General features: G+C 44.7%; 1 protein-coding gene across 2 annotated transcripts in view; it reads left to right on the forward strand.

The window, feature by feature from the left end:
- The window catches only part of LOC128409013 (zinc finger and SCAN domain-containing protein 30-like), a 33,226-nt gene extending 12,186 nt beyond the window's left edge, over nucleotides 1–21,040 (forward strand). The window contains exons 3-7 of one of the 2 annotated variants that reach the window (XM_053379167.1): nucleotides 7,359–7,431; nucleotides 7,976–8,058; nucleotides 8,314–8,431; nucleotides 8,720–8,827; nucleotides 20,100–21,040. In XM_053379167.1, the coding sequence (XP_053235142.1) occupies nucleotides 7,359–7,431; nucleotides 7,976–8,058; nucleotides 8,314–8,431; nucleotides 8,720–8,827; nucleotides 20,100–20,980 (1,263 nt within the window). In that variant the 3' untranslated portion in view covers nucleotides 20,981–21,040. Of the gene's footprint in view, nucleotides 1–7,355; nucleotides 7,432–7,975; nucleotides 8,059–8,313; nucleotides 8,432–8,719; nucleotides 8,828–20,099 lie in introns of both variants that reach the window. The other variant, XM_053379166.1, reaches the window with a different exon arrangement.
- The last annotated feature ends 4,258 nt before the right edge of the window (nucleotides 21,041–25,298 follow it).

Here is a 25,298-nt window from a genome sequence, read left to right on the forward strand (position 1 = left end):
CCAAATGTCCCAAAGGCTCCAAATTCTGTATTGGCCATATTTATATTCCATATGTCTTCAGATCCCCATAAGAGGAGATCTCTCCAATTTCCATTCTTCACTTCCAACCAAACTTTCATCGTCATGTTCTTATTTTCAATTATTTCCAGCTTAACAGGCCTCTGGCTCTCTTTAGCCATCTGCAACATCCCAGCGCCTCCTTCTTTCTCATGTTCTTTAAATAGCATCTCAAATGACTCAGACTCTTTCTCCTGTTTGGCTATAAGGATTTTTGGATCAGCTACAACACTTCCCTGTTCATCTGCAGGAGCTTGAATCATATCCTTTCCAGGTTCAGCAATTTTGTTTACTGTTCCCTTCATTGTTATTACATTCATAGTCAAAGCAGTTGTCTGCTCCTGTAGGTTTCCCAAAAGACGGAAGGTCCTTTCCAGTTCAGCCAGTATTTTTCCACTTACAGCCATTTTTGTAATGTCCTGAATCCCCTCTAGAGGGATTCTAGTTACTTAATGACAAATTAACCTTTTCTTCTTTATTTTTAACAATTTGTTACCAAATTGTATCAAATGTAACCAGCAAAGACAGCAAAGACACAGTTCTCCTTTTTTCCCCCAACTTTGACAGCTAATTTGACAGCTGTCAAAATCTATAAACCTCTTCTACAGGCTCTCTCCCCGATCGCTCCCGGGTTTTGGGGGAGGGGTAAATTCCGTTCTCTTATCCTCCAGCACAGTCACTTAAATTGGCCCAATATAAAGTTAATTGCTCTTTTCCACACACAAAAAAAGACATTCACACAACCTTAGTAATAAAATCCTTGCTTTACGATGTTTACAAGGCGGGTAGGTTGACTTCCTTTTTAGCACCTTGCCCGATCTTGCCGAATTCCCAGAAATAAATTTCCCTTTTAAGTCCAATTACCGTGTTACTCACAGGTCGTTACTTTGATCCAAAAGTTCAAAAGAAGAAGTTAACGCTCTCCATCCATGGCATGCGGCTTCACTCAGCAGGGGAAGCAGTCGAACTCTCAGCACCACACCTCCCTCCGTCCCCCGTTCTGAAGCCTTTAGAAAGGCTTCTTTGCGGGTCGGGGGGGCGCGCAAATGGTGCCCACCGAGTCACCAGGTCCACAGGCTTCAGTGCCTGTGGTTTCTAAGGGTCCCCGCGTCGCCGCCGCGGCAGGACCCGACCCCTGTTGAGCAGATTCCCTCCGGAGCTCGGAGGGAATCCGCCATTAGACGATGGCGCCAACCCGGAAGTCTGACTTTGCGATAAGTATTCTTGCTGCTGTTGTGGCATACATTAAAAAAAAAAAAAAGTTCTGTTCTTCTTTGGCACCTGTTGGCCGACTATGCCCAGAAGAAAGGCCTCTGGTTTCTTCAAGAAGGTATATTTAAATACCTTTTTCAATTCATTATATATCATCTCCCAGAAAACCTTAATCCTTGGGCACGTCCACCAGAGGTGAAAGAATGTACCTTCTGTTTCTTTACATTTCCAACATTTGTTATCGGGCAAATGATAAATTTTTGCCAGCTTGACTGGGGTCATGTACCACCTGTATATCATTTTCATAATATTCTCTCTTAAGGCATTGCATGCCGTAAACTTCATACCTGTGGTCCATAACTGTTCCCAGTCAGCGAACATAATATTATGTCCAACATCTTGTGCCCACTTAATCATAGTAGATTTCACCGTTTCATCCTGAGTATTCCATTTCAACAGCAAGTTATACATCCTTGACAAAATCTTAGTTTTGGGCTCTAACAGTTCTTTTCCAATTTTGATTTTTCCACCTGGAATCCAATTTTTTTGTCCTGATTATATGCCTCCATTATTTGATAATAATGAAGCCAATCTCGCACTTTATTCTTTAGTTTTTCATAACTCTGCAATTTCAATTTGTCTCCTACTTGTTCCAAAATTTCCCAATATTTCGGCCATTTGGTCTCCATATTGAGTTTTTTCAAGGCCTTTGCTTCCATTGGTGATAACCACCTTGGGGTTTTATTTTCAAATAAATCTTTATATCTTATCCAGACATTAAATAGTGCTTTCCTGACAATATGATTTTTAAATGCTTTATGTGCTTTGACCTTATCATACCACAGATATGCATGCCAACCAAATACATTGTTAAAACCTTCCAAATCCAAAATGTCTGTATTCTCAAGGAGTAGCCATTCTTTCAACCAGCAGAAAGCTGCTGTTTCATAATACAGTTTAAGGTCTGGCAGGGCAAATCTGCCTCTTTCCTTTGCATCTGTTAAAATCTTAAAATTTATTCTGGGCTTCTTGCCCTGCCAGACAAATCTAGAAATATCTCTCTGCCACTTCTTGAAACAGTCCATCTTGTCTACAATTTGCAATACTTGAAACAAAAATAACATTCTTGGCAATACATTCATCTTTATCGCAGCAATACGGCCTAGCAGTGAAAGCTTCAAGTTTGACCAAATTTCTAAGTCTTTTTTCACTTCCGCCCAACATTTTTCATAATTATCTTTAAATAAATTCACGTTTTTGGCTGTCATATTAATCCCCAAGTATTTCACTTTTTTAACCACTGTTAAACCTGTCTCATTCTGAAACCTCTCTCTTTCATTCTCTGTTAAATTTTCCCCCAAAACCTTTGTTTTTAGTTTGTTCAATTTGAATCCAGCAACCTGACCAAAATCTTGAATCAGTTCCAAAACTCTTTTGGTACTAGATTCTGGCTCCTGTAATGTCAGTACTAAATCGTCTGCAAATGCTCTCAATTTATACTGTTTAGCTCCGACTTGTATACCTTTAACCAACTGGTCCCTTCTAATCATATTCAGCAAAACCTCCAGGACTAATATAAAAAGCAATGGGGAAATTGGGCAACCTTGTCGTGTCCCTTTCTCTATCTTAAATTCCTCCGTCACCTCATTATTAACAATTAACTTGGCCTTTTGTTCAGAGTAAATTGCACTTAAACCGTTTCCAAATCCTTCTCCCACCCCCATCCCCTGTAGATTTTTCTTCATAAAACTCCAAGAAATATTGTCAAAGGCTTTCTCCGCGTCTACAAATATTAAAACTGCTTTGGTGTTAGTATTCACTTCTAACTTTTCCAGAATGTTAATTATATTCCTCAAATTATCAGACAAATGTCTACTCGGAAGAAAGCCTGCTTGGTCTTTATGAATCTCTTCCATCAACACTTTTTTTAATCTCTTAGCCAAAATATCTGCAAAAATTTTGTAATCCACATTAAGTAGTGATATGGGGCGGTAGTTCTTAAGCTGAGTTTTTTCAGTTTCTGTTTTCGGTATAAGTGTATTATATGTTTCTTTCCACGATTCTGGTACCTTTTTCCCTTCCAGTATTTCATTACAGACTTCTTTTAAAGGTTGTACTAACCATTGTTTTAAAGTTCTGTAATATCTTGAAGTCAGTCCATCTGGTCCTGGAGATTTGCTCAATTGCATCTTCTATTTCCTGTTCAGATATTTTACAGTTCAACATTAATTTACTTTCTTGAGGATTTTTTTGTAATCCATTTATCTTCAAAAATCGATCTATGTCAACTTCTTTCTGTGGCCCTTGTGTGTATAATTGTTTGAAGTACCTCTGGAAACATTTTTTAATCTCGGCTGGGTTCTGTATGTTCCTTCCTTCCACTTCTAGGTTTGTAATAGTATTTAATTTTTGTCTTTTTTTCATTTGCCACGCTAGCAACTTCCCACATTTATTAGCTGATTCAAATGTCTTTTGTCTCATTTGTTTAATTTTCCATTCTATTTCCTGATTCATCATTTTCATATATTGTACTTGGTATAGCTTTATTTCTTTCAGAATCTCTTGCAACTTTGGTTTTGCTCTCAATTTCTTCTCACTGTCTTTTATTCTTTCCAATATTTTATCTTTCTTTTCATTATGGCTTCTTTTCTTTATTGCATTCTGTTGTATCAAGAACCCTCTCATAACGGCTTTACTTGCGTCCCAGATAACTCTTTTTTCAACATCAGTGTTCATATTTATCTCAAAATAGTCTCTCATAGTTTTTTGGGCCTTCTTAATCACGTTTTCATCTCTAAATAAGGTGTCATTCATCCTCCATCTAAAAGAACCAGTGGAAATCAGTTTCATCTCCATCTTCATAGGATTATGGTCAGAGCAAGTTCTTGGACAGATTTCCGCCTTCTTTATCTTTGGAGCCATTCCACTAGTTACCCATATTTGATCGATTCTGGTCCATGTCATTTTGGCTTCAGAAAAGAAAGTTCCCTCTTAACTTTGTCAGATGAAATAAACTCTTGTCCCAATCTTTTATTAATCAGTACTTTTCTATGTAACCTAATCACATGTGTTTCCTGTAGGCAAATTAAGTCCAATTGTTCTCTTTTCAATAAATGAAAAACATTTTTCCTTTTCTGGGGGGAATTTAGACCATTACAATTCCAGCTTAATAGTTGCAGAGCCATAGTGTAGTTACTTTGTTTTTCCTCCAACAGCACCAAGTATCTGTTCTTGATCTGTCGGTGGCATCACTTTCTCTGAACCAGGTAATCCAAAAGATAAGTTTGCTATGTCTAGTATTCCACTTTCCCGTGCTCTTGGCTCTTTCCCTATTTCCGCTTCTTTCTGCAAATCTTCTCCACGGTCTCGCAGAAATCTATCTTTGTCGTCCAATGATCTTATTTTTATCTTCCTTCCTTTGTATTTAAAGGACAAGCCTTGAGGGAACTCCCACCTAAAAAGGATTCTGTTACTTCTCAACAAAGCGACCAGCTCTCCGTAGTTAGACCTGAGGTCCAAAAGATGTTTCGGAATATCCTTAAAAATCTCAACACTTGACTGATAAATTTCCAAGGTCTTTTGGTAGTGCAAATTCAAGATTTTATCTCTCTCCTCTTTAGTTCGAAAAGTAATAAGACAGTCTCTCACTTTATTCTTCTTTGCTCCTTTTCCAAGCCTAAATGCACTTACTATCTTGAATTCTTCCTTTCCCGAATCTGGTTGCCAAAAGTCTATAAATTCCTTAGTAAGAAAATCAGCCAAATTGTCCTTCTCAAGTTCAGGTACAGCTCTGATCCTTAGATTAGTTTATTTCTCCTTCAATTCCACCATGGAAAGCATCAAACCGTAGTCATCCAGTCGTCTGTGTATCGGTGGTATCTTCTCTTCAGTGGCAGTTGCTATCTCCTTTGCTTCCTCAGCAGTCTTTTGAATCTGAGTAGATTCTTGAAGCAATTTCTCAATAGCCTGTGTATTGGTATTCACCTGCTGTCCCAAATTATTTATGCTCGTAGTATTCTGGTCAATTTTTGCCGATGCTTCAGCTACTTGTTTATTTGTTTCAGCCACCTGTATATTTGTTTCAGCTACTTGCCTGGTTAAATTTTCCAATGATTCATTAATTTTCCCTAATGCCAAAGCTAAAACCTCCTCAGACGACATTCCTTTTGACTTCGCTTGTGCTGGTACAGCCCCTGGTGGTCCAGATACCCCAGAGGCCCCAGATGCTGATGCTCTTCTTTGTGACCCAATGTCCGTGCGAATTCTGCCAGACCTCAATATTTTCTCTTGAGTCGAATCTTTTCTTTCCCGTCTGCCATACCACTCCAGATAAGTCCAAGGTTGCTCCCACGGCTGGGCTTTGTTATGGAGTGGAAAATTCCCTGGCTCAATTATTTTTGTAACAATGTCCAACTTCCTCTAGGGGGACACAGTTGCAGTCAGACTTGTAACTTTGAAAAATAACTTTTTTAAGTCCCCCAGTTTATCAAAAAAGACGACTGTATCAATTCCAACTATTTTAAAGTTACTCTAAAACCAGGAGAAGTCAGCCAGAAACACTGTATCTTTTTTGCAGAGTTAGCTGTCAAAAGCAATTTATTACGTGCCTTTCACAATGCGGCATTCATTTTCAAGGCAGTCCGTTCCCAGGATCTAAGCAGTGGATTTTACCTTCCTTTCCCCACTTTCTTTACAGGGAAGTAAAGTTCAAATCTTTTCCCCTCCTTTCCTGCAATCCCCTCCTTTCCTGCAATCCGGAGGGGAAATCTTCTGTCTGACGTTCGGATTTTGACCCTTTTAAAAGTTACTTTCAAAGTTCTAGCTCACAGTCTCTTTGCTTTATTATATATACAAGAAACGGGAAGCAGACTTCCTGTTTATACTTCCCCGTTTCGGTGCCGAATTTACTAATTTCCTTTCCTTTATAATCCAATTTAATCCTACTCACGGGTAGTTGTTTCTTGCAGCCAAATTGTCCAAGAAAAAGTCAGCGCTCTCCGATAACGGCTGTGCGGCTTCGCTCCGCGGAAGAAGCAGTCACTCACAGCACCGCGCCGCTCTCCCCGCTTTACTCCGGAGCCCAAAAAAAGGGTTCCTTTGCAATTTGGGGGGTGCTGAAGGTGCCCGCTGAGTCCCACGCTCACAGGCTTCACCCGCCTGTGATTTTTGAATGGGTCCCCGCTTCACTGCAGCGGTCAGACCCGATCCCACGGAGCTGGTCCCTCGGAGATCAGAGGGAATCCGCCATTATCGCTGGCGCTAACCCGGAAGTCCTCCCTGGAGGTCTGTTCTTAACCTGAAGCACCACTTTAGTTAATGGGGCCTCCCGCTGCCGCTGTGCCGCCGCTGCACGATTTTTGTTCTCATCCTGAAGCAAAGTTCTTAACCCAAGGTAATATTTCTGGGTTAGGGGAGTCTGTAACCTGAAGCGTATGTAACCCGAGGTACACATTTAGTGTACACATTTAGTGTGAATGTGTGTGAATGTGGCCGTAGAGCTGTTGTCTAATTCAAGGAGATAACTCTTAGTAAAATATTAGTAGCCCTACTGGGAACACACACACAGAGGGTTGTCAGCTAACCAGCTCTGCCCTACTTTTGTGCTTTTAAGCAGCTGCTTGAATGCAGGGATAGGTGTAACCCTTTACTACACAGCACCGTGGGAGAAAAGCAGCAATTGCCTGCCAGTGTCAGTGAAATCAAACTGCTGCTAAGCCCAGGAACAGAGGCTGATGGAAAAGCTGGCAGCCCTGCTTTTCAGAGGCTTGAAATGACTGCAAATGCCCAATGTCATCTTCTTTTTTAGATGCCTTTTTGTTTTGCAAATGTAAAAAAGGAAAAGAAAAAAAGAGAGAGAAACACAATCTGCTCACATTAAGGGTTAAAGTAATCCACCACTCCTGACTTAAACACATGAATTAATAAAAGCAGTCCATATGCCGAAAGAGATACCCAAACAAGGTTGATGATTATAAGAGATAAGTTCAAACGCAGAAAGGGCAGCTTCTACGTTTACGAGCATCTTAAAGTCCTATGGATAAGGGTATCTTTAAATTCTTCACCAATCGGATCGTCTTTTTTTTCAGAAGCCACTGCAGGAGGGTTCCCTGGAGGCTGAGGAAACAGAGGAGCAAAGCAGTAGTGACGGTTTCTGTTTGTTGGGTAAGGCTTCCACTTTGGCATTAAGGCTATGATCCCATCTTCAGAGTTTGCCCTACAGAAGCATATGCAGAAGGAGCTGCAAATTCAGAAAAGTGGGGTGTGCCACCTGAGAGATGACAGAAGGAAAGTTAAAGTTTTGAAGGCCCTGTGTTTGAAAGAAGCAACGCCAGCACCCAATAACTGACTTCTGCAAGAGGGTTTCCCCTTCAGTCCCCCAAAATGTCAGAAATCTGCTCCACGGTAGCTCAGAGCAGGGCTTGCAGTGTGGCTGCTGCTGTTCTATAGAACAGCATTCCTGTAGCTGTCTGCACTGCTTGGAAACAGCAGGAGATGTTTTTGTTCCGACAAGCTGCCCTGATGGGTAAATTTCCCTCTGCCATTAGCATCCATTTTGCATCGTTCTTAAGTTTGTTTTCTATTCTACTTTTGGGGCTGTCCTTCTGGTGTATTTGTAAATCCCATTGAAACATAAGTGAAAGGCAATAAAATGATGATGATGATGATGATGATGATGATGAAATTATCTCCCTTCTGTCCTTCGCAGGCAGTGGAAGCCAAGGTCCAAGGGATCACAGCAACTTGCTTCCTCTTGAAAAACCGGAAACGGCCATGTCGGTTCAGGCTAAGGTATGTTCACTTTTAAGGAGCAAGACCTAGGTTGTCTATTTCTCAATCATTTAAACTATTTAATTTATGTATATGCAGGTTACTTGCCAGGATTTATTAGTGTAAAACCATCCCTAAGAATGTAGCCACACATCATTACGTTTTCCCTCTCTGTCAAATCCTAAATTGTGAAGCACCTTTGGATAGGAAGCCCTTGCCAGGTCCGTGCATATTGATGTCGCCCTATAAGCCATCTTGTCCATCTCCCGTTCTCAGGGGCCAATGAATCTCGAGGAAACTTCACACATGGACCAGCCCTCTCCAGCCCAGCCAGGCCAGAGGACCATGTTTTGGCAAGTCATGCAGGAAGACGATAGAGATACAGAATCTTTGGGTAAGTCTCTGCTCCATTAAAGCCCTGATATATCGATTTTTTGCATGACGGGTCCAAACATACAATTCAATACAAACCACAATATTTGTTGGTTTCTAAAAATACTTGGGCAGCGCCAAGCACTCACTGCTTTTGTTAAACTATTTTGAGTTCAAATTGCTTTTCTTATCAATAGTTCATTTTTGTTGTCAAATGTTTTTTTAAAAAGCCAAAAACTGCCAGGAATAATCAATGCATGTTCTTTGTGACAGAAATAATAATAATTTTTCTCTCTCTCTCAAACTTAAGAGGGACTCTTGATTCCTAAACCTGACCCTGCCTCTCACCATGAAAAAGAAGAGGAGATCTTTGTCCAGTTTCCTGTGGAAAGTGAAGGATTCCCAAGTCAAGATTCAGGTAAGGGGATAGAGAACCCAAAATGGCAACTCTTGCAACACACACAAATTCCTGTGTTGTAATGTTGCCTTGTAATGGCAGAGGAACCAGAGACCAAATTGCAAACATGCGCTGGATTATGGAGAAAGCTAGAGAGTTCCAGAAAGACATCTACTTCTGCTTCATTGACTATGCAAAAGCCTTTGACTGTGTCGACCACAGCAAACTATGGCAAGTTCTTAAAGAAATGGGAGTGCCTGATCACCTCATCTGTCTCCTGAGAAATCTCTATGTGGGACAAGAAGCTACAGTTAGAACTGGATATGGAACAACTGATTGGTTCAAAATTGGGAAAGGCGTACGACAAGGCTGTATTTTGTCTCCCTGCTTATTTAATTTATACGCAGAATACATCATGCGAAAGGCTGGGCTGGATGAATCCCAAGCTGGAATTAAGATTGCCGGAAGAAATATCAACAACCTCAGATATGCAGATGACACAACCTTGATGGCAGAAAGTGAGGAGGAATTAAAGAACCTTTTAATGAGGGTGAAAGAGGAGAGCGCAAAATATGGTCTGAGGCTCAACATCAAAAAAACGAAGATCATGGCCACTGGTCCCATCACCTCCTGGCAAATAGAAGGGGAAGAAATGGAGGCAGTGAGAGATTTTACTTTCTTGGGCTCCATGATCACTGCAGATGGTGACAGCAGCCACGAAATTAAAAGACGCCTGCTTCTTGGGAGAAGGGCAATGACAGGCCTAGACAGCATCTTGAGAAGTAGAGACGTCACCTTGCCAACAAAGGTCCGTATAGTTAAAGCCATGGTTTTCCCAGTAGTGATGTATGGAAGTGAGAGCTGGACCATAAAGAAGGCTGATCGCCGAAGAATTGATGCTTTTGAATTATGGTGCTGGAGAAGACTCTTGAGAGTCCCATGGACTGCAAGAAGATCAAACGCATCCATTCTTAATGAAATCAGCCCTGAGTGCTCACTGGAAGGACAGATCGTGAAGCTGAGGCTCCAGTACTTTGGCCACCTCATGAGAAGAGAAGACTCCCTGGAGAAGACACTGATGCTGGGAAAGATGGAGGGCACAAGGAGAAGGGGGCGACAGAGGATGAGATGGTTGGATAGTGTTCTCGAAGCCACAAACATGAGTCTGACCAAACTGCGGGAGGTAGTGGAGGACAGAGGTGCCTGGCGTGCTCTGGTCCATGGGGTCACGAAGAGTCGGACACGACTAAACGACTAAACAACAACAACAACAACAACAATGTTGCCTTTCTGCCAAAGTGCTCTTGGTGGTGTAAATGGACTGTCCCCCACTCCTTTCTTAATCCACAAGGTAGGTTAGGGGTGAGGGATGCTGTTTGGGACAAGATCACCCTTGCAAGTCTCATGGCTGAATTGGATTTGAACTTGGGTCTTCCTCAGTCTTCGACAGATGCTCTAACTGCTACACCACACTGCCTCTGAAGAACTCTGGGGTTCCCCTTAGAGGACTGGAGAACATCCTTGCCTCTGTCTTCTCTCTCCCAGGATGGTTTTCCCAGATATTTTTCTAATGTTCTCAGGCTTGGCAGAAGCAGCAGAAAGTATTTGGCTAAAAATCAGAAGAGGTCTTTTTTGTTTTTTGTTTCCATGCAGTTTTGCAAAAAGTGGTGTAGCTTTATTTTCTTTTTAAATAGAAGTCTCTAGCCCTTAATTGTGAACGCAAAATTAAGCTGGAATGTGTATGGATAATGCTTGATGAAATCTCAGAACGTAGGACGTTGTCTGCCTTTATAAAGAGCCACATGGTTCTTAATGGGCAGCAGGCCTCTCCTGGATCTGCTCCCTGAAAATGAACATGGGGTCCTCTGCCTACAACGCACATGCTCCATTGCTGAGGTCTAAACTTCATTTTACAGTAGGAGTGTGGAAGTTCAGGTCTGGGGATGGAATATGGCCCTTGAGACCTTTCACTGTGGCCCCCAAGACTCTTCCCAGACCATACCTTGCTTCACACCCTTCTTGAGCATTTTTGCGGAGCTGAAATGCATTGTTGCTTCCTTGGCCAGAAGATGGAGTGTGTGTGTGTATGCAAGTGTTTGTGTGGCCTGCGTGGTATTCCTTAGTGCCTATGGCAGGGGTGGGGAGTGTTGGGATACTGCCAGGGAGACAAAGGCCATCGTGCCTCCACGTCCCAGTCTCCCGTGGAAACAGTATCAGTCAATTAGTGACACGAGCCTCGGAAATAGCTGTCCACATTCCAGGACTCATGCACGCCCTTTTCGCAGAGCTTCAACAACGAAAGATGCACCCTGGAGAGCATATCTTACAGATTTATTCGGTGTTGGTCAGAACAAAGGAAAAAACATGACTGCCTGCCAGTGTGTCGAGGCAACTGAGAGAGACAAAAGCTATATACAAAACAGAAACTTCCTGTGAGCAGGAAGTACACAGGCTGTGACTCACAACAGCCTGTCCCCTTTTTAAGGTGGAACGGAAATATCCTAACAGGGAGCCCCTCAGTCATGCCTTTCTGTCCAGCTTTCCCCAAGCCATACATCCTAATGGCTCTGTTTGATGCCCTCCGCAAGTGGCATTTGTCTGAGCTGTAATGTGACCTTGAACATTTGCTTCTTGCCCTGCCCACCGCAGGCATGCGGCCCCTAGAAAGTTGCCCAGAAGAAAATGTGGCCCTCTGTCTGAAAAAAAATTTCCCACCCCTGTTTTACATTAAAGAGCTGTGTGTCTTTGAGTGTCTTTTGCCAAACACAGGTATAAGTGTTTTCTTCATATGTGTTCTTACTATGCCTGTATTTCCCCTTAACATTTGTTCTACGGCTCGCTCTTACTTATGCTCTGCCACTGTCTCTTGAGTCCCGTTTTATGCCTCTGGCATCTGTATTGTTTTGGCGTCGCAGTTTATCCCACTGTGCTTCCCTACATCACACCTGTCCTTGCCTTTTACAACACCTCCCCTCCCGTCCTGCGTTGCTCTCATAAATCCTGGTTTCTACATAATTGCGCCGTACTCAAATATGGTGGGTGGCACTGTGGTCTAAACCAATGACCCTCTTGGCCTTGCCGATTGGAAGGTTGGCGGTTCGAATCCCCGCGACGGGGTGAGCTCCCGTTCCTCTGTCCCAGCTCCTGTCAACCTAGCAGTTCGAAAGAACGACATAGTGCAAGTAGATAAATAGGTACTGCTGTGACGGGAAGGTAAACGGTGTTTCCGTGCACTCTGGCTTCCATCAGTGTTCAGTTGTGCCAGAAGTGGTTTAGTCATGCTGGCTACATGACCCGGAAAGTTGTCTGTTGTGGACAACTCGGCCTGAAAGCGAGATGAGCACTACAACACCGTAGTCCCTTTGACTGGACTTAAGCGTTCGGGGGTCCTTTACCTTTACCTGTTGTTGTTCGTGTTCACCGTTTCCCCAACTTATGGTCCAACTTAGGGATAGATGGGGAAATCCGTGCCTTTATTGAGAACTGGGGGTGACTCTTTTCAAACAATTGGACTGTCTCCCAGTTGCTATGGATCTCGGATGAGACAAGGACCCATGACTATGAGAGGAATTGGCTGCAGTGCTGGCGAGAGGCAGGGCATCTGTGGAAGGGCGACTAGGCCTTCCTGGAAGGGAACAGCCACCAGGGAGTGGCAGACGCAGCTCTTTTTCAAATGGCTGAACCAGTTCCCACACATCAAGCAGGACCTGGCAGTGCCATGTTACCGACATCATTGACCACTGGCACAAAACGGTGAGGAACACTGCCACCAGTCAGGCAACCAAACCTTCCCAGGTTCAGCTGAACAATTTGGGACCGTCAGCTTCAAGAGCATCTGGGGGCGAATGTCTTCCTTTCTCCAGTGGAACGGCACTTTCAGGTTTGTGTCGGATCACCGGATCACCCAGCTCATCCCAATTAAGCATTCACATTTCTTTAGTTTGATTTTTGATTCATACAGAACCCATACAAAAAAGCCACAAAGTTGGTCTCCACACATTCAGATGTTTGGCCCTATCTTTCCCTCCAGGGGGGACAGGGTGAGGGGCTGTTGTGGTTGTCTCCCAACAACAGCACAGTTTATCCTCCTGTTTTAACAGACCTGTTCCACTCATGTCCTTTAGTGCAATCTGACTTGCTTCACTCTACCCTCTTTCTTTTTCTCCAGGCTTAGACATTGAACCTTCTTCCACAAAAACCTATTTACTCACTGGTCCCAACCCTTCAGATTGTATGTCCACACTCACAGGGTGCCATCTAACTATGGGATCGGAGGTTTCACAGGGCCTCTGTGGAGCCATGAAAGGACAAAGGTGGCCCTTACACACTTTGCCAGCACAGTTCTAATATTCCTTTTTTTTTTTTTGTAGCACAAGCTGGATTGTTTATATAATATTCCCTTCAGTTTTGTTGCATTTCACTTTTTTCTTTTTTTTTAACATTGCAATAGATTTCCTTGCAATTTTTGGAATTTGTTGCTGTGTACCTTTATACCAAGGGACGCGGGTGGCGCTGTGGATTAAACCACAGAGCCTAGGACTTGCCAATCAGAAGGTCGGCGGTTCGAATCCCTGCAACGAGGTGAGCTCCTGTTGCTCGGCCCCTGCTCCTGCCAACCTAGCAGTTTGAAAGCACGTCAAAGTGCAAGTAGGGAAGGTAAACGGCGTTTCCGTGCGCTGCTCTGGTTCACCAGAAGTGGCTTAGTCATGCTGGCCACATGACCCGGAAGCTGTACGCCGGCTCCCTCGGCCAGTAAAGCGAGATGAGAGCCGCAACCCCAGAGTCGGTGACAACTGGACCTAATGGTCAGGGGTCCCTTTACCTTTACTTTGACCTTGACCTTTATACCAAATCCTCCAATAGAAAAAGTGGGAAAGCTTTTTTAAATTATTTAATAAATAATAAATCAAAACCTTTGCTTCATATTATTTTGCCTGGTTGTCTTCTGTAGTGATGAGGAGTGCGGGCAGGTTTCTATGGCCTTGTTGCTTGAGGTGCCTTTTTTGTGGTTGTTGAGGGGAACTAGAACAGGGACAGAATTCTTCTCTCTTTTCTCCCCAGGAGACAGGAAGGGAAGAAACATCAAGAGAGAGGATTCTCAACAGAGAGAGACAGTCTTAGAGAGAACACGTGGGACACCTGCAGAAGTATCCCAGAAGAACCTCACTCTGAGAGCTGCAGTTTGTGGGCAAAGATGCAAGTCAAAATTTGTGAAGGACCAAAATGAATGCTGTGAACCTGTGGAAGGTCTTAGAGCTGCTGTTAACCAAAGCTCTGCAGTGAAAATAAGGGGAGGAACACCCTTGTCATCCAAGTATGCTAAAAAGCACCTCTGCAGATCAGGACGTCTCTTGAAACCTACCAGGGAAGACTCTCGTGAAAGTACTACGGGGAGGGGAAACTTCCTGCAAAAGTCCCGTCTTGATAAATATCGGAGAATCCAGACAGGAGAGAAATGGTATGAATGTCCCGAGTGCGAGAAAAGCTTCACTCGCAGAGGGAATTTGAGGAGGCATCAGAGGATACATACTGGAGAGAAACCGTACAAATGCCCCAATTGCAAGAAATGCTTCAGGCAGAGTGGGCATCTGTTGAGGCATCAGAAGATACATATGAGAAAGCACTTCGTATAAAGTGCTCTAAGACTGGGGAGCTGCCATTTGATGAAACCGTCAGGCAGCCTGTACAGGAGGGAGACTCCACCAATTGCCCTGAGTGCAGGAGAAGTTTCCCTTGCTGGTTTTGATCAGTATCCTTGCACCAAGGATTCCCTGCCCGAGCTGCTTCAGGTCGTGGCGGATTTTCTCCTGGAGACACCTAGTTTGGTTGTCCTAGGGGATTTTAACATCCATGCTGACACGACCTTACAAGGGGCTGCTTGGGACTTCGTGGAAAGCATGGCCTCCATGGGGCTGTCCCTGAATAAGTTTGGCCCAACTCATAGTCATGGACATTCCTTAGACCTGGTGTTCACCTCTAGTGACGTGGGTGATCTGACACTAAGTAAAAGTGAAACCAAAGAAGTGCCATGGTCAGATCACTTCCTGGTGCAACTGGACTTCTCCGCGACCCTTCCCCTCTTCAGGGAGGTGGGACCAATTCGGATGGTCCTCCCCCGCCACTTAATGGATCCAAATGGTTTCCAGAGAGTGGTAGGGGATGCTTTATCCCATGTTGATGGCCTTTCAGCTGATTCCCTGGTGGCCCGCTGGAATGCGGAGTTAACCAGGGCTATCGACTGTCTGGCTCCGAAGCGCCCTCTCCCATTGCATGGAGCCCGGACAGCCCCGTGGTTTTCTTCGGAGCTGAGGGCGATGAAACAATCGCTGAGACGGCTAGAGCGTCGGTGGCAGAAAACTCACTCCGAATCTGACCGGACACAGGTTAGAGCTCAACGTCGAGCCTACCAAGTGGCGATAGTGACGGCGAAGAAGACTTTCTTCACCTCCTCTATTGCATGTGCAGAAAATAGTAGCAGGAGACTCTTTCAGGTGGTTCGCAATTTAATGGAACCACCTTTACCACCGGGGCCTTGTAAAGACCCCAAGATCTCCTGCAACGATTTTGCAAAGTTTTTTGCAGATAAAATCACTCATATTCGGAAGGAGCTAGACACCACCGTGGGAGCAGGGCTGGGGCGGGAGAGTGCTAGAGCTCTGTCTGGTCAAGTTGCATGGAATCAATTTCAATCCGTTACCCCCGAGGATGTGGACAGGCTGCTTGGACGCGTGAAACCAACCACCTGTCTCCTTGATCCTTGCCCATCCTGGCTAATAAAAGCAAGCCGGGAAGGGCTGGGCGACGGGCTCTGCGGGGTGGTGAATGCTTCCCTCTGTGAGGGAACATTCCCAGATCCGCTGAAAGAGGCGGTCGTTAAACCGCTTCTTAAAAAACCATCTTTAGACCTGGCCAGTATGGCCAACTATCGCCCAGTCTCAAATCTTCCATTCTTGGGCAAGGTGATTGAGCGCGTGGTTGCTGAACAACTCCAGGCACGCCTGGAGGATGCGGACCATTTGGATCCCTTCCAATCGGGATTCAGGCCTCATCATGGGACTGAAACTGCCTTGGTCGTGCTGGTTGATGATCTCCGGCGAGCTAGGGACAAAGGTGAGAGTTGTTTCCTGGTTCTGCTGGATCTCTCAGCGGCCTTTGATACAATCGACCATAACATCCTTCTGGACTGTCTAGAGGGGCTGGGAGCTGGGGGCACTGTTATACAGTGGTTTCGCTCCTTCCTCCTGGGCCGTGTTCAGAAAGTGGTGGGGGGGGGATGAGTGTTCAGACCCCTGGGCCCTCACTTGTGGGGTGCCTCAGGGTTCTGTACTCTCCCCCATGCTTTTTAACATCTATATGAAGCCGCTGGGAGAGATCATCAGGGGGTTTGGACTGGGTGTCCATCAATATGCAGATGATACCCAGCTCTACCTCTCTTTTAAATCAGAACCAGTGAAGGCAGTGAAGGTCCTGTGTGAGTGCCTGGAGGCGGTTGGAGGATGGATGGGGGCTAATGGATTGAAGTTGAATCCTGACAAGACAGAAGTACTGTTTTTGGGAGACAGGGGGCGGGCTTGTGTGGAGGACTCCCTGGTCCTGAATAGGGTAACTGTGCCCCTGAAGGACCAGGTGCGCAGCCTGGGAGTCATTTTGGACTCACAGCTGTCCATGGAGGCGCAGGTCAATTCTGTATCCAGGGCAGCTGTCTACCAACTCCACCTGGTACGCAGGCTGAGACCCTACCTGCCCGCGGACTGTCTCGCCAGAGTGGTGCATGCTCTAGTTATCTCCCGCTTGGACTACTGCAATGCGCTCTACGTGGGGCTACCTTTGAAGGTGACTCGGAAACTACAACTAATCCAGAATGCGGCAGCTAGACTGGTGACTGGGGGCGGCCGCCGAGACCACATAACACCGGTCTTGAAAGACCTACATTGGCTCCCAGTACGTTTCCGAGCACAATTCAAAGTGTTGGTGTTGACCTTTAAAGCCCTAAACGGCCTTGGCCCAGTATACCTGAAGGAGCGTCTCCACCCCCATCGTTGTGCCCAGACGCTGAGGTCCAGTGCCGAGGGCCTTCTGGTGGTTCCCTCATTGCAAGAAGCAAAGCTACAGGGAACCAGGCAGAGGGCCTTCTCGGTAGTGGCGCCCGCCCTGTGGAACACCCTCCCATCAGATGTCAAAGCGATAAATAACTACCTGACATTCAGAAGACATCTTAAGGCAGCCCTGTTCAGGGAAGTTTTTAATCTGTGATATTTTACTGTATCTTTGGTTTTTATGGAAGCCACCCAGAGTGGCTGGGGAAACCCAGCCAGATGGGCGGGGTACAAATAATAAATTATTATTATTATTATTATTATTATTATTATTATTATTATTATTATTATATCAGAGGAAACCTTTTCCATGAGAAACCTTCTGGATGCCCTAAGCAGAAGGACAGCTTTTCCCACACACACAAAGGCCACCAGAAAAACTGATAAGAAATGGTTGAGGACTTGATGACCTGTAGAAAAACAAGCAGCACAGAAATAGGAAATGCCATGTTAATAACTGTTAGGCAAACCCGCGTGTACTCTGTGCTGAATAAATATTATATAGACCTGGGGTCACACGTCATGCTAAGCCAAGCTGTGGTTTGCACAAATGAATTGGTGTGCTGGTTCCCAGGGAGGGTCCTTCTGCTCTTTTGCCTTGCCGAGTCAAGCCATGGCTTGGCTCAGCATGTTGAAAGCTGTCCACTGTCAAAGCTGGTCTTGTGGGTGGTCATTGGCAGAATCTCAACTGGTCTCAGCTTCTTTCTATATTTCAGTGCGCCTTTTCCAAAATGTGTTCAGTTCACAATAAATACCATTTTGTAGCATTTCGTCATCCCTTTTTTTTTTTTTGCCTGCTAGGAGGCTGAAAAAAAAGCCCTGATACTGCCCCCACTTTTATGGTTGGATCTCAACTGGGTTTTTTCCACTTGAGGCCAAATTTGATCCCTTATGGCACCCGGAGTGTATAATATTCTGCACTGGGAGTGGAGGAACCTGTGACACTTGAGATGTTGCTCCTCCAAATCCTATCAACCCCAGCCAGTGATCTCACAAACACACACACTGCTTCATTAGCGAATTAATTTTAAGAGCAAGTCAGCGGACTAGCTTCCATTACATTCCAGCAGTTGACCATTGTGTGGCTGTTGCTCTGAAACAACTGGGAGTTAAATCTATTGCAAGCCCATAGACAAACCAGCAGGTCCCAGTTTACCTTCTGCCTAGTCTTCCTTTTTTATGACTTTGCTGCAACTGACTGATACAGCCACTCCTTTTGGAATTTGCATGGAAAACTAAGAGGACCAACCTGCCGTCCTGTTTTACAAAGCTTCTTTTCCCCAAACTAAAATACAGATGTTGGACCCCATAATGATAACTAAAGAACCTTGGTTGAAAGAACCATGCTGTGCCCAAGTTGCATGCTGGTGCATTCTCCCTAACAAACCAGGATTTGTAAGATTATCAAAACATTCCGCCTTGTTTACCGAAACTGGCTTGTTGGGGAGAAATGAACTATTATCTCGGGTTTGGAACAATGCTAAGATATCCCCCTTCCTTGTTTACTTACCCCCTCACACAAAGAAAGGCATGAAGGAGGAGGGATCAGGCCTTTGGGAAGGGCTGTGGCTCAGAGCCAGAGCACCTGTTTTTCATATAGAGGGTCCCAGCTTTTCATTCCCCAGGCTGGGCTGGGGAAAGGATTCCTGCCTGAAACCCTGGAGAGCCGCTGCAAATCAGTGTAGATAATATTGCTGAAATGTCTATAAAAATCCAGATGTATGGCAACCCATGAAGTGTAGATTTTGGCGAATTTCTTGAAAAATAGCTCAAAAACTCCTTTTTTGAGATTTTGCAAACAACAACAACAACAACCTCAACAACTTTTGTGTCTGGATTTTCACTCTTTGAAATATGGCAACCCTAAATACTGAGAAAGATGGGACAGTGGTCTGATCAAGCATAAGGCAGCTTCCTGCATTCCTCTGTGGTGCCCAAAATGCTTTATTGTGAGAATGCTGCCAATTGCTTGTGAAAGGTAAAGGGACCCCTGACCGTTAGGTCCAGTCGCGGACGACTTTGGGGTTGCGGCGCTCATCTCGCTGTATTGGCCGAGGGAGCCGGCGTACAGCTTCCAGGTCATGTGGCCAGCATGACTAAGCTGCTTCTGGCGAACCAGAGCAGCACACAGAAACGCTGCTTACCTTCCCGCCAGAGCGGTACCTATTTATCTACTTGCGCTGGCGTGCTTTCGAACTGCTAGGTTGGCAAGAGCAAGGACCAAGCAACGGGAGCTCACCCCGGTGCGGGGACTCGAACCACCGACCTTCTGATCAGCAAGCCCTAGGCTCTGTAGTTTAACCCACAGCGCCACCCGCGTCCCTTGCCAATTGCCTGAGCCACGTGTTATTTGCAATTCGGGGGAATTTGCTGCTACCTTGCTGCAGAAGTTTGGTTTTCATTATTTCACTGAGAAGTAAAGAGAAGTGTGTCATGTGACCATAGAAGATGTTGAGAAAGTGTGGTGTTCGTTTAAGGGGAATGGTTTGGGAGTGACACAAAGGTATTTTCGTTTTTTCCTTAATTCCCACTATTATGAAAAGCAAAAAGAAGTGCACTTTCCTGTTCTTTTCTTCCTTTCCTTTACATTTTGTAGAAGCAGGGTTCTTTTTGTTGTTAGCAAGGTTTGTCAGTTCAAATAAAAGAAATTAGTGTTAAAGAAATCAAGCCTCTGAGAACCATTGTTCCTGGTTAAGAAATCCTTAACTGTTGCAACGGAGGCATTAACATCATTTGAGAACACAGCATTCGACATTAAAATATTCAGTTATTAATCCCATTGCTACTGGCCCTCGACAGAAGGACTGTTGTAATCTGTGCTGAATGAAGCTCCTGAAGTTAAGTGCTACAGCATTGTGAAATCTTGCTTTTTTGCACGATTTGTTCTGCTGTTTTTAGTATTCACCATAAAATCTATTCAAGTTTTGGTCTGCGAGGAATTATGCTGGGCCTTGAAGCCTCACCTCAATCGCTGGAAATCCTGGTCACCTAAAGCCCATTGACTTCTAAATGTAAAGGTATGGTTGTTGTGGGATATGATCATAGATACAGGAAATAAAGAGGAGTTTTAGCAACGACACCCTACTTTGGAGAAAGAGAGAGAGCGCAGGAGGGAAGGTTGGCATGAAGTCTAGGAAAGGTGACAAGAACCTAGATTTTAAAACCAAAACAAAAAACAATTCTCTCTGTCTCTTCAGGTGATGAAAAGAGATGTCTGATCAAGGTGAACCCCTCACAGCAGGGAGAGACAGGGACGATAATGAAGTTATCTCTACGGACCGTTCCTGGAGCTGGAACAATTCATGAGCAGAGATGCGAGGGGAAGGATCCAGTGAGGGGAGAAAATTGCTCCAGGGAGGTTTTAGAAGATGCGCATAACGAGCCCTCCCTTCGACACTCCAGAGCAGTAAATACCTTTGTTTCAAAATACCAAAGAAGGTACTACCACCACCACAACATAGGACTTACGGCTTATAACGGAGAGGACCGCTCTGACTATCTGAAGTGGGAGGGAAACACCTACCAAAAAGCTTTCCGTTCCCAACACCAGAAAATCCAGACAGGAGAGAAACCTTTCAAGTGTCCTGATTGTGGGAAGTGCTTCAGGCAGGGAGAAAATCTGATGAGACACCAGAGACTGCACACTGGAGAGAAATTGAATGAATGCTCTGAAGGTGGGCTCGCTTTCCGCCCAAGAGAGAATTTACAGAGACTTGTTCGTGCAGGAAAGAGATGCTATGAATGTCCCGAGTGTGGGAAATGTTTCTCTAATAGAGGGACACTGATCAGGCATGAGAGGATCCATACTGGGGAGCGACCGTTTGAATGCCCTCAGTGTGGCCAGTTCTTCAGTCAGAGAGCCCATTTGATGAGGCATGAGAGGATCCACACAGGAGAGAAGCCACACATGTGTCCCCAGTGTGGGAGGAGCTTTTCCCGGAGTGACAGTTTGGTAGACCACCAAAGGAAACATCTCTGCGAGAAACCTTTCAAATGTGCCAAGTGTGAGAAAAGCTTTAGCCAAAGATGCACTCTTGTTAAGCATCAGAGGACCCACATAACCGAAGCTGTACTCTGAGAACTCAGTGTCGGGTTGAAAAAAGTTCCAGTAGCAAACTTTGTCATATTAGGAATTGGTTGGCAATATTACACAGACATTATGGATTGTATCCAACGATTCTGTGGAGTTTCACTCAGACAATGTGACTTCTGTCCCCACATGGCCTCAAAAAATGCTCCAACTCTTAGAGACTTGTTTTCTGGCGGGAAATTCCATGACATGTCAGGAACTGTGATCATAAATACCTATGAAAGAAGGCGAGTTTACACCATGTGATGTGGGGGAGAACCTCCAGCAACAGCTCACACCCTCCCCCCCAAAAAACCTGAAGACGATAGAGAATTAATTCTGGAGTGAAACCTCACAGAAGCCCCTTGTGTGTGAAAAACCACTCTTGGATAGTGTTTAACTGATCCTGGGAGAAGTCACATTGGCTACATACCATGTGAACAGTGTTAGAAACTGGGATACAAAAGCTAGGAGCCAAACTGGCTCCTAGGACCTGGGTTGTGGGTGCAAAAACAAAATGTCTAGTCGCCATTTGGGGGGGTTGGCAACACTTTTTATTTCCTATTTTGATAAGCATGAACTAATACGCAATTCACATAAGTGACACATTGTTAATATCACATTTTTGTACAGAAATTGTTAATACGTGTTTAATTTGGCAATTACAATAAAAATATTGATACCATACTTCAGTTTTCAAAACACTCTACTCTTTATTGTTAAACTCCTTAACTTATTGTCTATCCTCAACATATACTTTGAGGCTTCAAAGCACATACCTTTTAGTAATCCTTGAGTGTTGTTGTTGTTCAGTCGTTTAGTCGTGTCCGACTCTTTGTGACTCCATGGACCAGAGCACGCCAGGCCCTCCTGTCCTCCACTGCCTCCCCCAGTTTGGTCAAACTCATGCTGGTAGCTTCGAGAACACTGTCCAACCATCTCGTCCTCTGTCATTCCCTTCTCTTTGTGCCCTCAATCTTTGCCAACGTCAGGGTCTTTTCCAGGGAGTCTTCTCTTCTCATGAGGTGGCCAAAGTCTTGGAGCCTCAGCTTCAGGATCTGTCCTTCCAGTGAGCACTCAGGGCTGATTTCCTGAAGAATAAATAGGTATGATCTTCTTGCAGTCCATGGGACTCTCAAGAGTCTCCTCCAGCACCATAATTGAAAAGCATCAATTCTTCATCGATCAGCCTTCTTTATGGTCCAGCTCTCACTTCCATACATCACTACTGGGAAAACCATAGCTTTTACTATATGGACCTTTGTTGGCAAGGTGATGTCTCTGCTTTTTAAGATGTTGTCTAGGTATCTTAAAAAGCAGAGACATCACCTTGCCAAGAAAGGTCCATATAGTTAAAGCTATGGTTTTAGCTAGGCACAAAAAAATGGCACCCAGACCTTTTGAGGAGCTCGCAAATGGAGCATCTTTTGGTGCAAAATGTGCCAGGCGCCCTGCTAATTCCAAACCCTGCATGTGAAAGGTCACATTCGTAAGACGTGAAGCATCAATTAATGCATTGTGTGGAGAGTGGCTGGAAAGGAGGTTGCAGGAGGCTCTCGGGTCACTGGTCAACCATCAGAGAAGCCATGTGTGGCATTCCAGCAGGCACTGAAAAAAGTACGGCGAAGGCACCTGCCTGATGTCAGTAGGCAGGGAGCTCCAAAATGTAGGTGCTACTACAATAAAAAACTGACTTTGTACAAATGGGGAATGAGTATTATGTGACACCTTTTTAGCAGGGCCAGTTCCACTGATCAAAGCGCTCAATGGGATATATAAGGACTGAATTCCTTACATATATAAGGGATAAGGCAAGTAAACTGGTCCCAAGCCATTCAACGCTTAACAAAGAACCATAACCATCCTCAAAATTAAAATTTGAACCACCTTGCAGGCTGCCACATGGAGGGGAAGGGATGGTTCTGTGCCACATGCAAAAATAGGTACATTGCCTTGGTTTTTCCTTCTCTGTCCAGGTCCCACCAAAATTTAAGGCAATTTTGGTTACTGTCCTTGCTGCAGAATTTTGCTTTTCACGCTTCAGTTTGACATATACATCGGGCCCTGGATGTATGGAGAGGGGTACTAAGATAATGGAGACAATAAATAAATATGGAGTTTAGCAGAAACAATCTGAATCAGCTTGAGGAAAGAAGGGAAAGCCAGTGAGATGAAGGCTATACAAATCTAGTAGGAGGAGGAGGAGGAGTTTGGATTTGATATCCCGCCTTTCACTCCCCTTCAGGAGTCTCAAAGCGGCTAACATTCTCCTTTCCCTTCCTCCCCCACAACAAACACTCTGTGAGGTGAGTGGGGCTGAGAGACTTCAGAGAAGTGTGACTGGCCCAAGGTCACCCAGCAGCTGCATGTGGAGGAGCGGAGACTCGAACCCGGTTCCCCAGATTACGAGACTACCGCTCTTAACCACTACACCACACTGGCATAGTAACTGTTGGGGGTGCAGAACACTTGGCACGAGCCCTCGGTGAGGTCAGCTCTTCCTGAAGCCGATTCCGATTAGCGCGTGCTGGTTGCTTCAGCCCGGAATTATAATTGGAAACAGATGATTGGAAATGAAGCTGAAGCACATATATCAAGCAAAGCTCGACAGATAAGGCTGCTGAATAATGGATCTCTGCGACTGAAAGCGACGGATGGATAAGTAAATCTTTTGATATGTCATCACCAAGAGACTGTATGTTTGGAACGAAGGGGGGGTGGAGGGAAAACTCTTTTTTTTTCTTTATATGTGACAAAAATAACCCTCCACTCCAGAATGAAACAAGATCGTTGCGTCTTTTTTAAGAAGCATAAGCAGAAGTTTAAGACTGTGTGGGAGGTGGAAAATAAGATTGGTGGACGCTGAGGAATTTTTATGATGCAGTAAAAAAATGGCGTCTCGCCATGACAGGCTGCCGGAGAAAAGAAAAGAGAGATGGGGGAGGAGAATCAGGAATGCTGGAAAGAGAAGGAGTATGAAACTGAAGTTTGATCTGACAGAGCCCCTTGATCTATTTGATTTATTCGGCTAGCCTGGAAAAATAAAAGACAATGAAGATTAATTTTGTTTACGGAGGTGTTGAACAGGGCTGTCCTGGACTAATCCCACACAGAGAAACCAGTTTTCAGTCTGCTTATGAGAATCATCAGAGATCGCAAAGAAAGGAATGTACGACAACAACAAGATGAAGAAAATATATACAGAACTATCTGGACTGAACTGGATAGGACTGATTAATTAATGCAGTAAAATAAGTGAAGTCTGGACTTAGCAGGAATTTTGGACTCGTGTGGAGCTTGATATATGGGTACCCCCCAAAAAATTTAAAATTTGGCTGTATAATTTGGAACTAATGTGATTTGAACAATATGATGTGATTGGCCTGTTAATAAAAATTATTTATAAAAAAAAACAAATCTAGTAACTGGAGAAAATATGATCAGAGTGTGGACCAGGTTCCCCTCTCTACCTCGTCAGGTGATAAGAAGAGACATCATCTCAAGATGGAAAACTCTCAACAGGGAGCAGGGGGACGGAGAAGACTCAAAGAATGGACAGTAGCAGCTGTGTTTCTGCAGAATTCAATTTTCCACTTTGTACCTCAACCACCACTCATAATAGGCATCTGGTTGGTCATTATGAGAAGATGATGTTGATGATGATAAATTATTTATACCCTGCCCATCTGGCTGGGTTTTGCCAGCCACTCTGGCTGGCATCAAACATTAAAAACTTCCCTAAACAGGGCTGCCTTCAGATGTATTCTAAAAGTCAGATAGTTGTTTATTTCCTTGACATCTGATGGGAGGGTGTTCCACAGGGCGGGCGCCACTATCGAGAAAGCCCTCTGCCTGGTTCCCTGTAACCTCGCTTCTCGCAATGAGGGAACCGCCAGAAGGCCCTCAGTGCTGTACCTCAGCGTATTGGCTGAATGATGTGGGTGGAGACGCTCCTTCAGGTATACCGGGCCAAGGCCATTTTGGGCTTTAAAGGTCAGCACCAACACTTTGAATTGTGCTTGGAAACTTACTGGGAGCCAATGTAGGTCTTTCAGGACCGGTGTTATGTGGTCCTGGCGGCCACTCTCAGTAGCTGCCTTGGGCCTGGTCCAACTTCAGGGGTCATCTTAAGGATGAAGGTGAAAATATAATTAGACAGGAGAGAGATGAATGTAGCAGAGATATCCTGAATCAACTGGAAAAGGAGGGATGGGTTGGGGCAAGCCAACAAGAAGGTAGTTGCAGGACTGTAAATAGGAGGTGACCAGATCATGGAAAAATTCCTCTCTCTGTCCCTTCAGGTGTCAAGAAGAGGAGTGTGATCAAG

The sequence above is a fragment of the Podarcis raffonei genome, chromosome 2 (assembly GCF_027172205.1).
Source record: "Podarcis raffonei isolate rPodRaf1 chromosome 2, rPodRaf1.pri, whole genome shotgun sequence".
Lineage (NCBI taxonomy): Eukaryota > Metazoa > Chordata > Lepidosauria > Squamata > Lacertidae > Podarcis > Podarcis raffonei.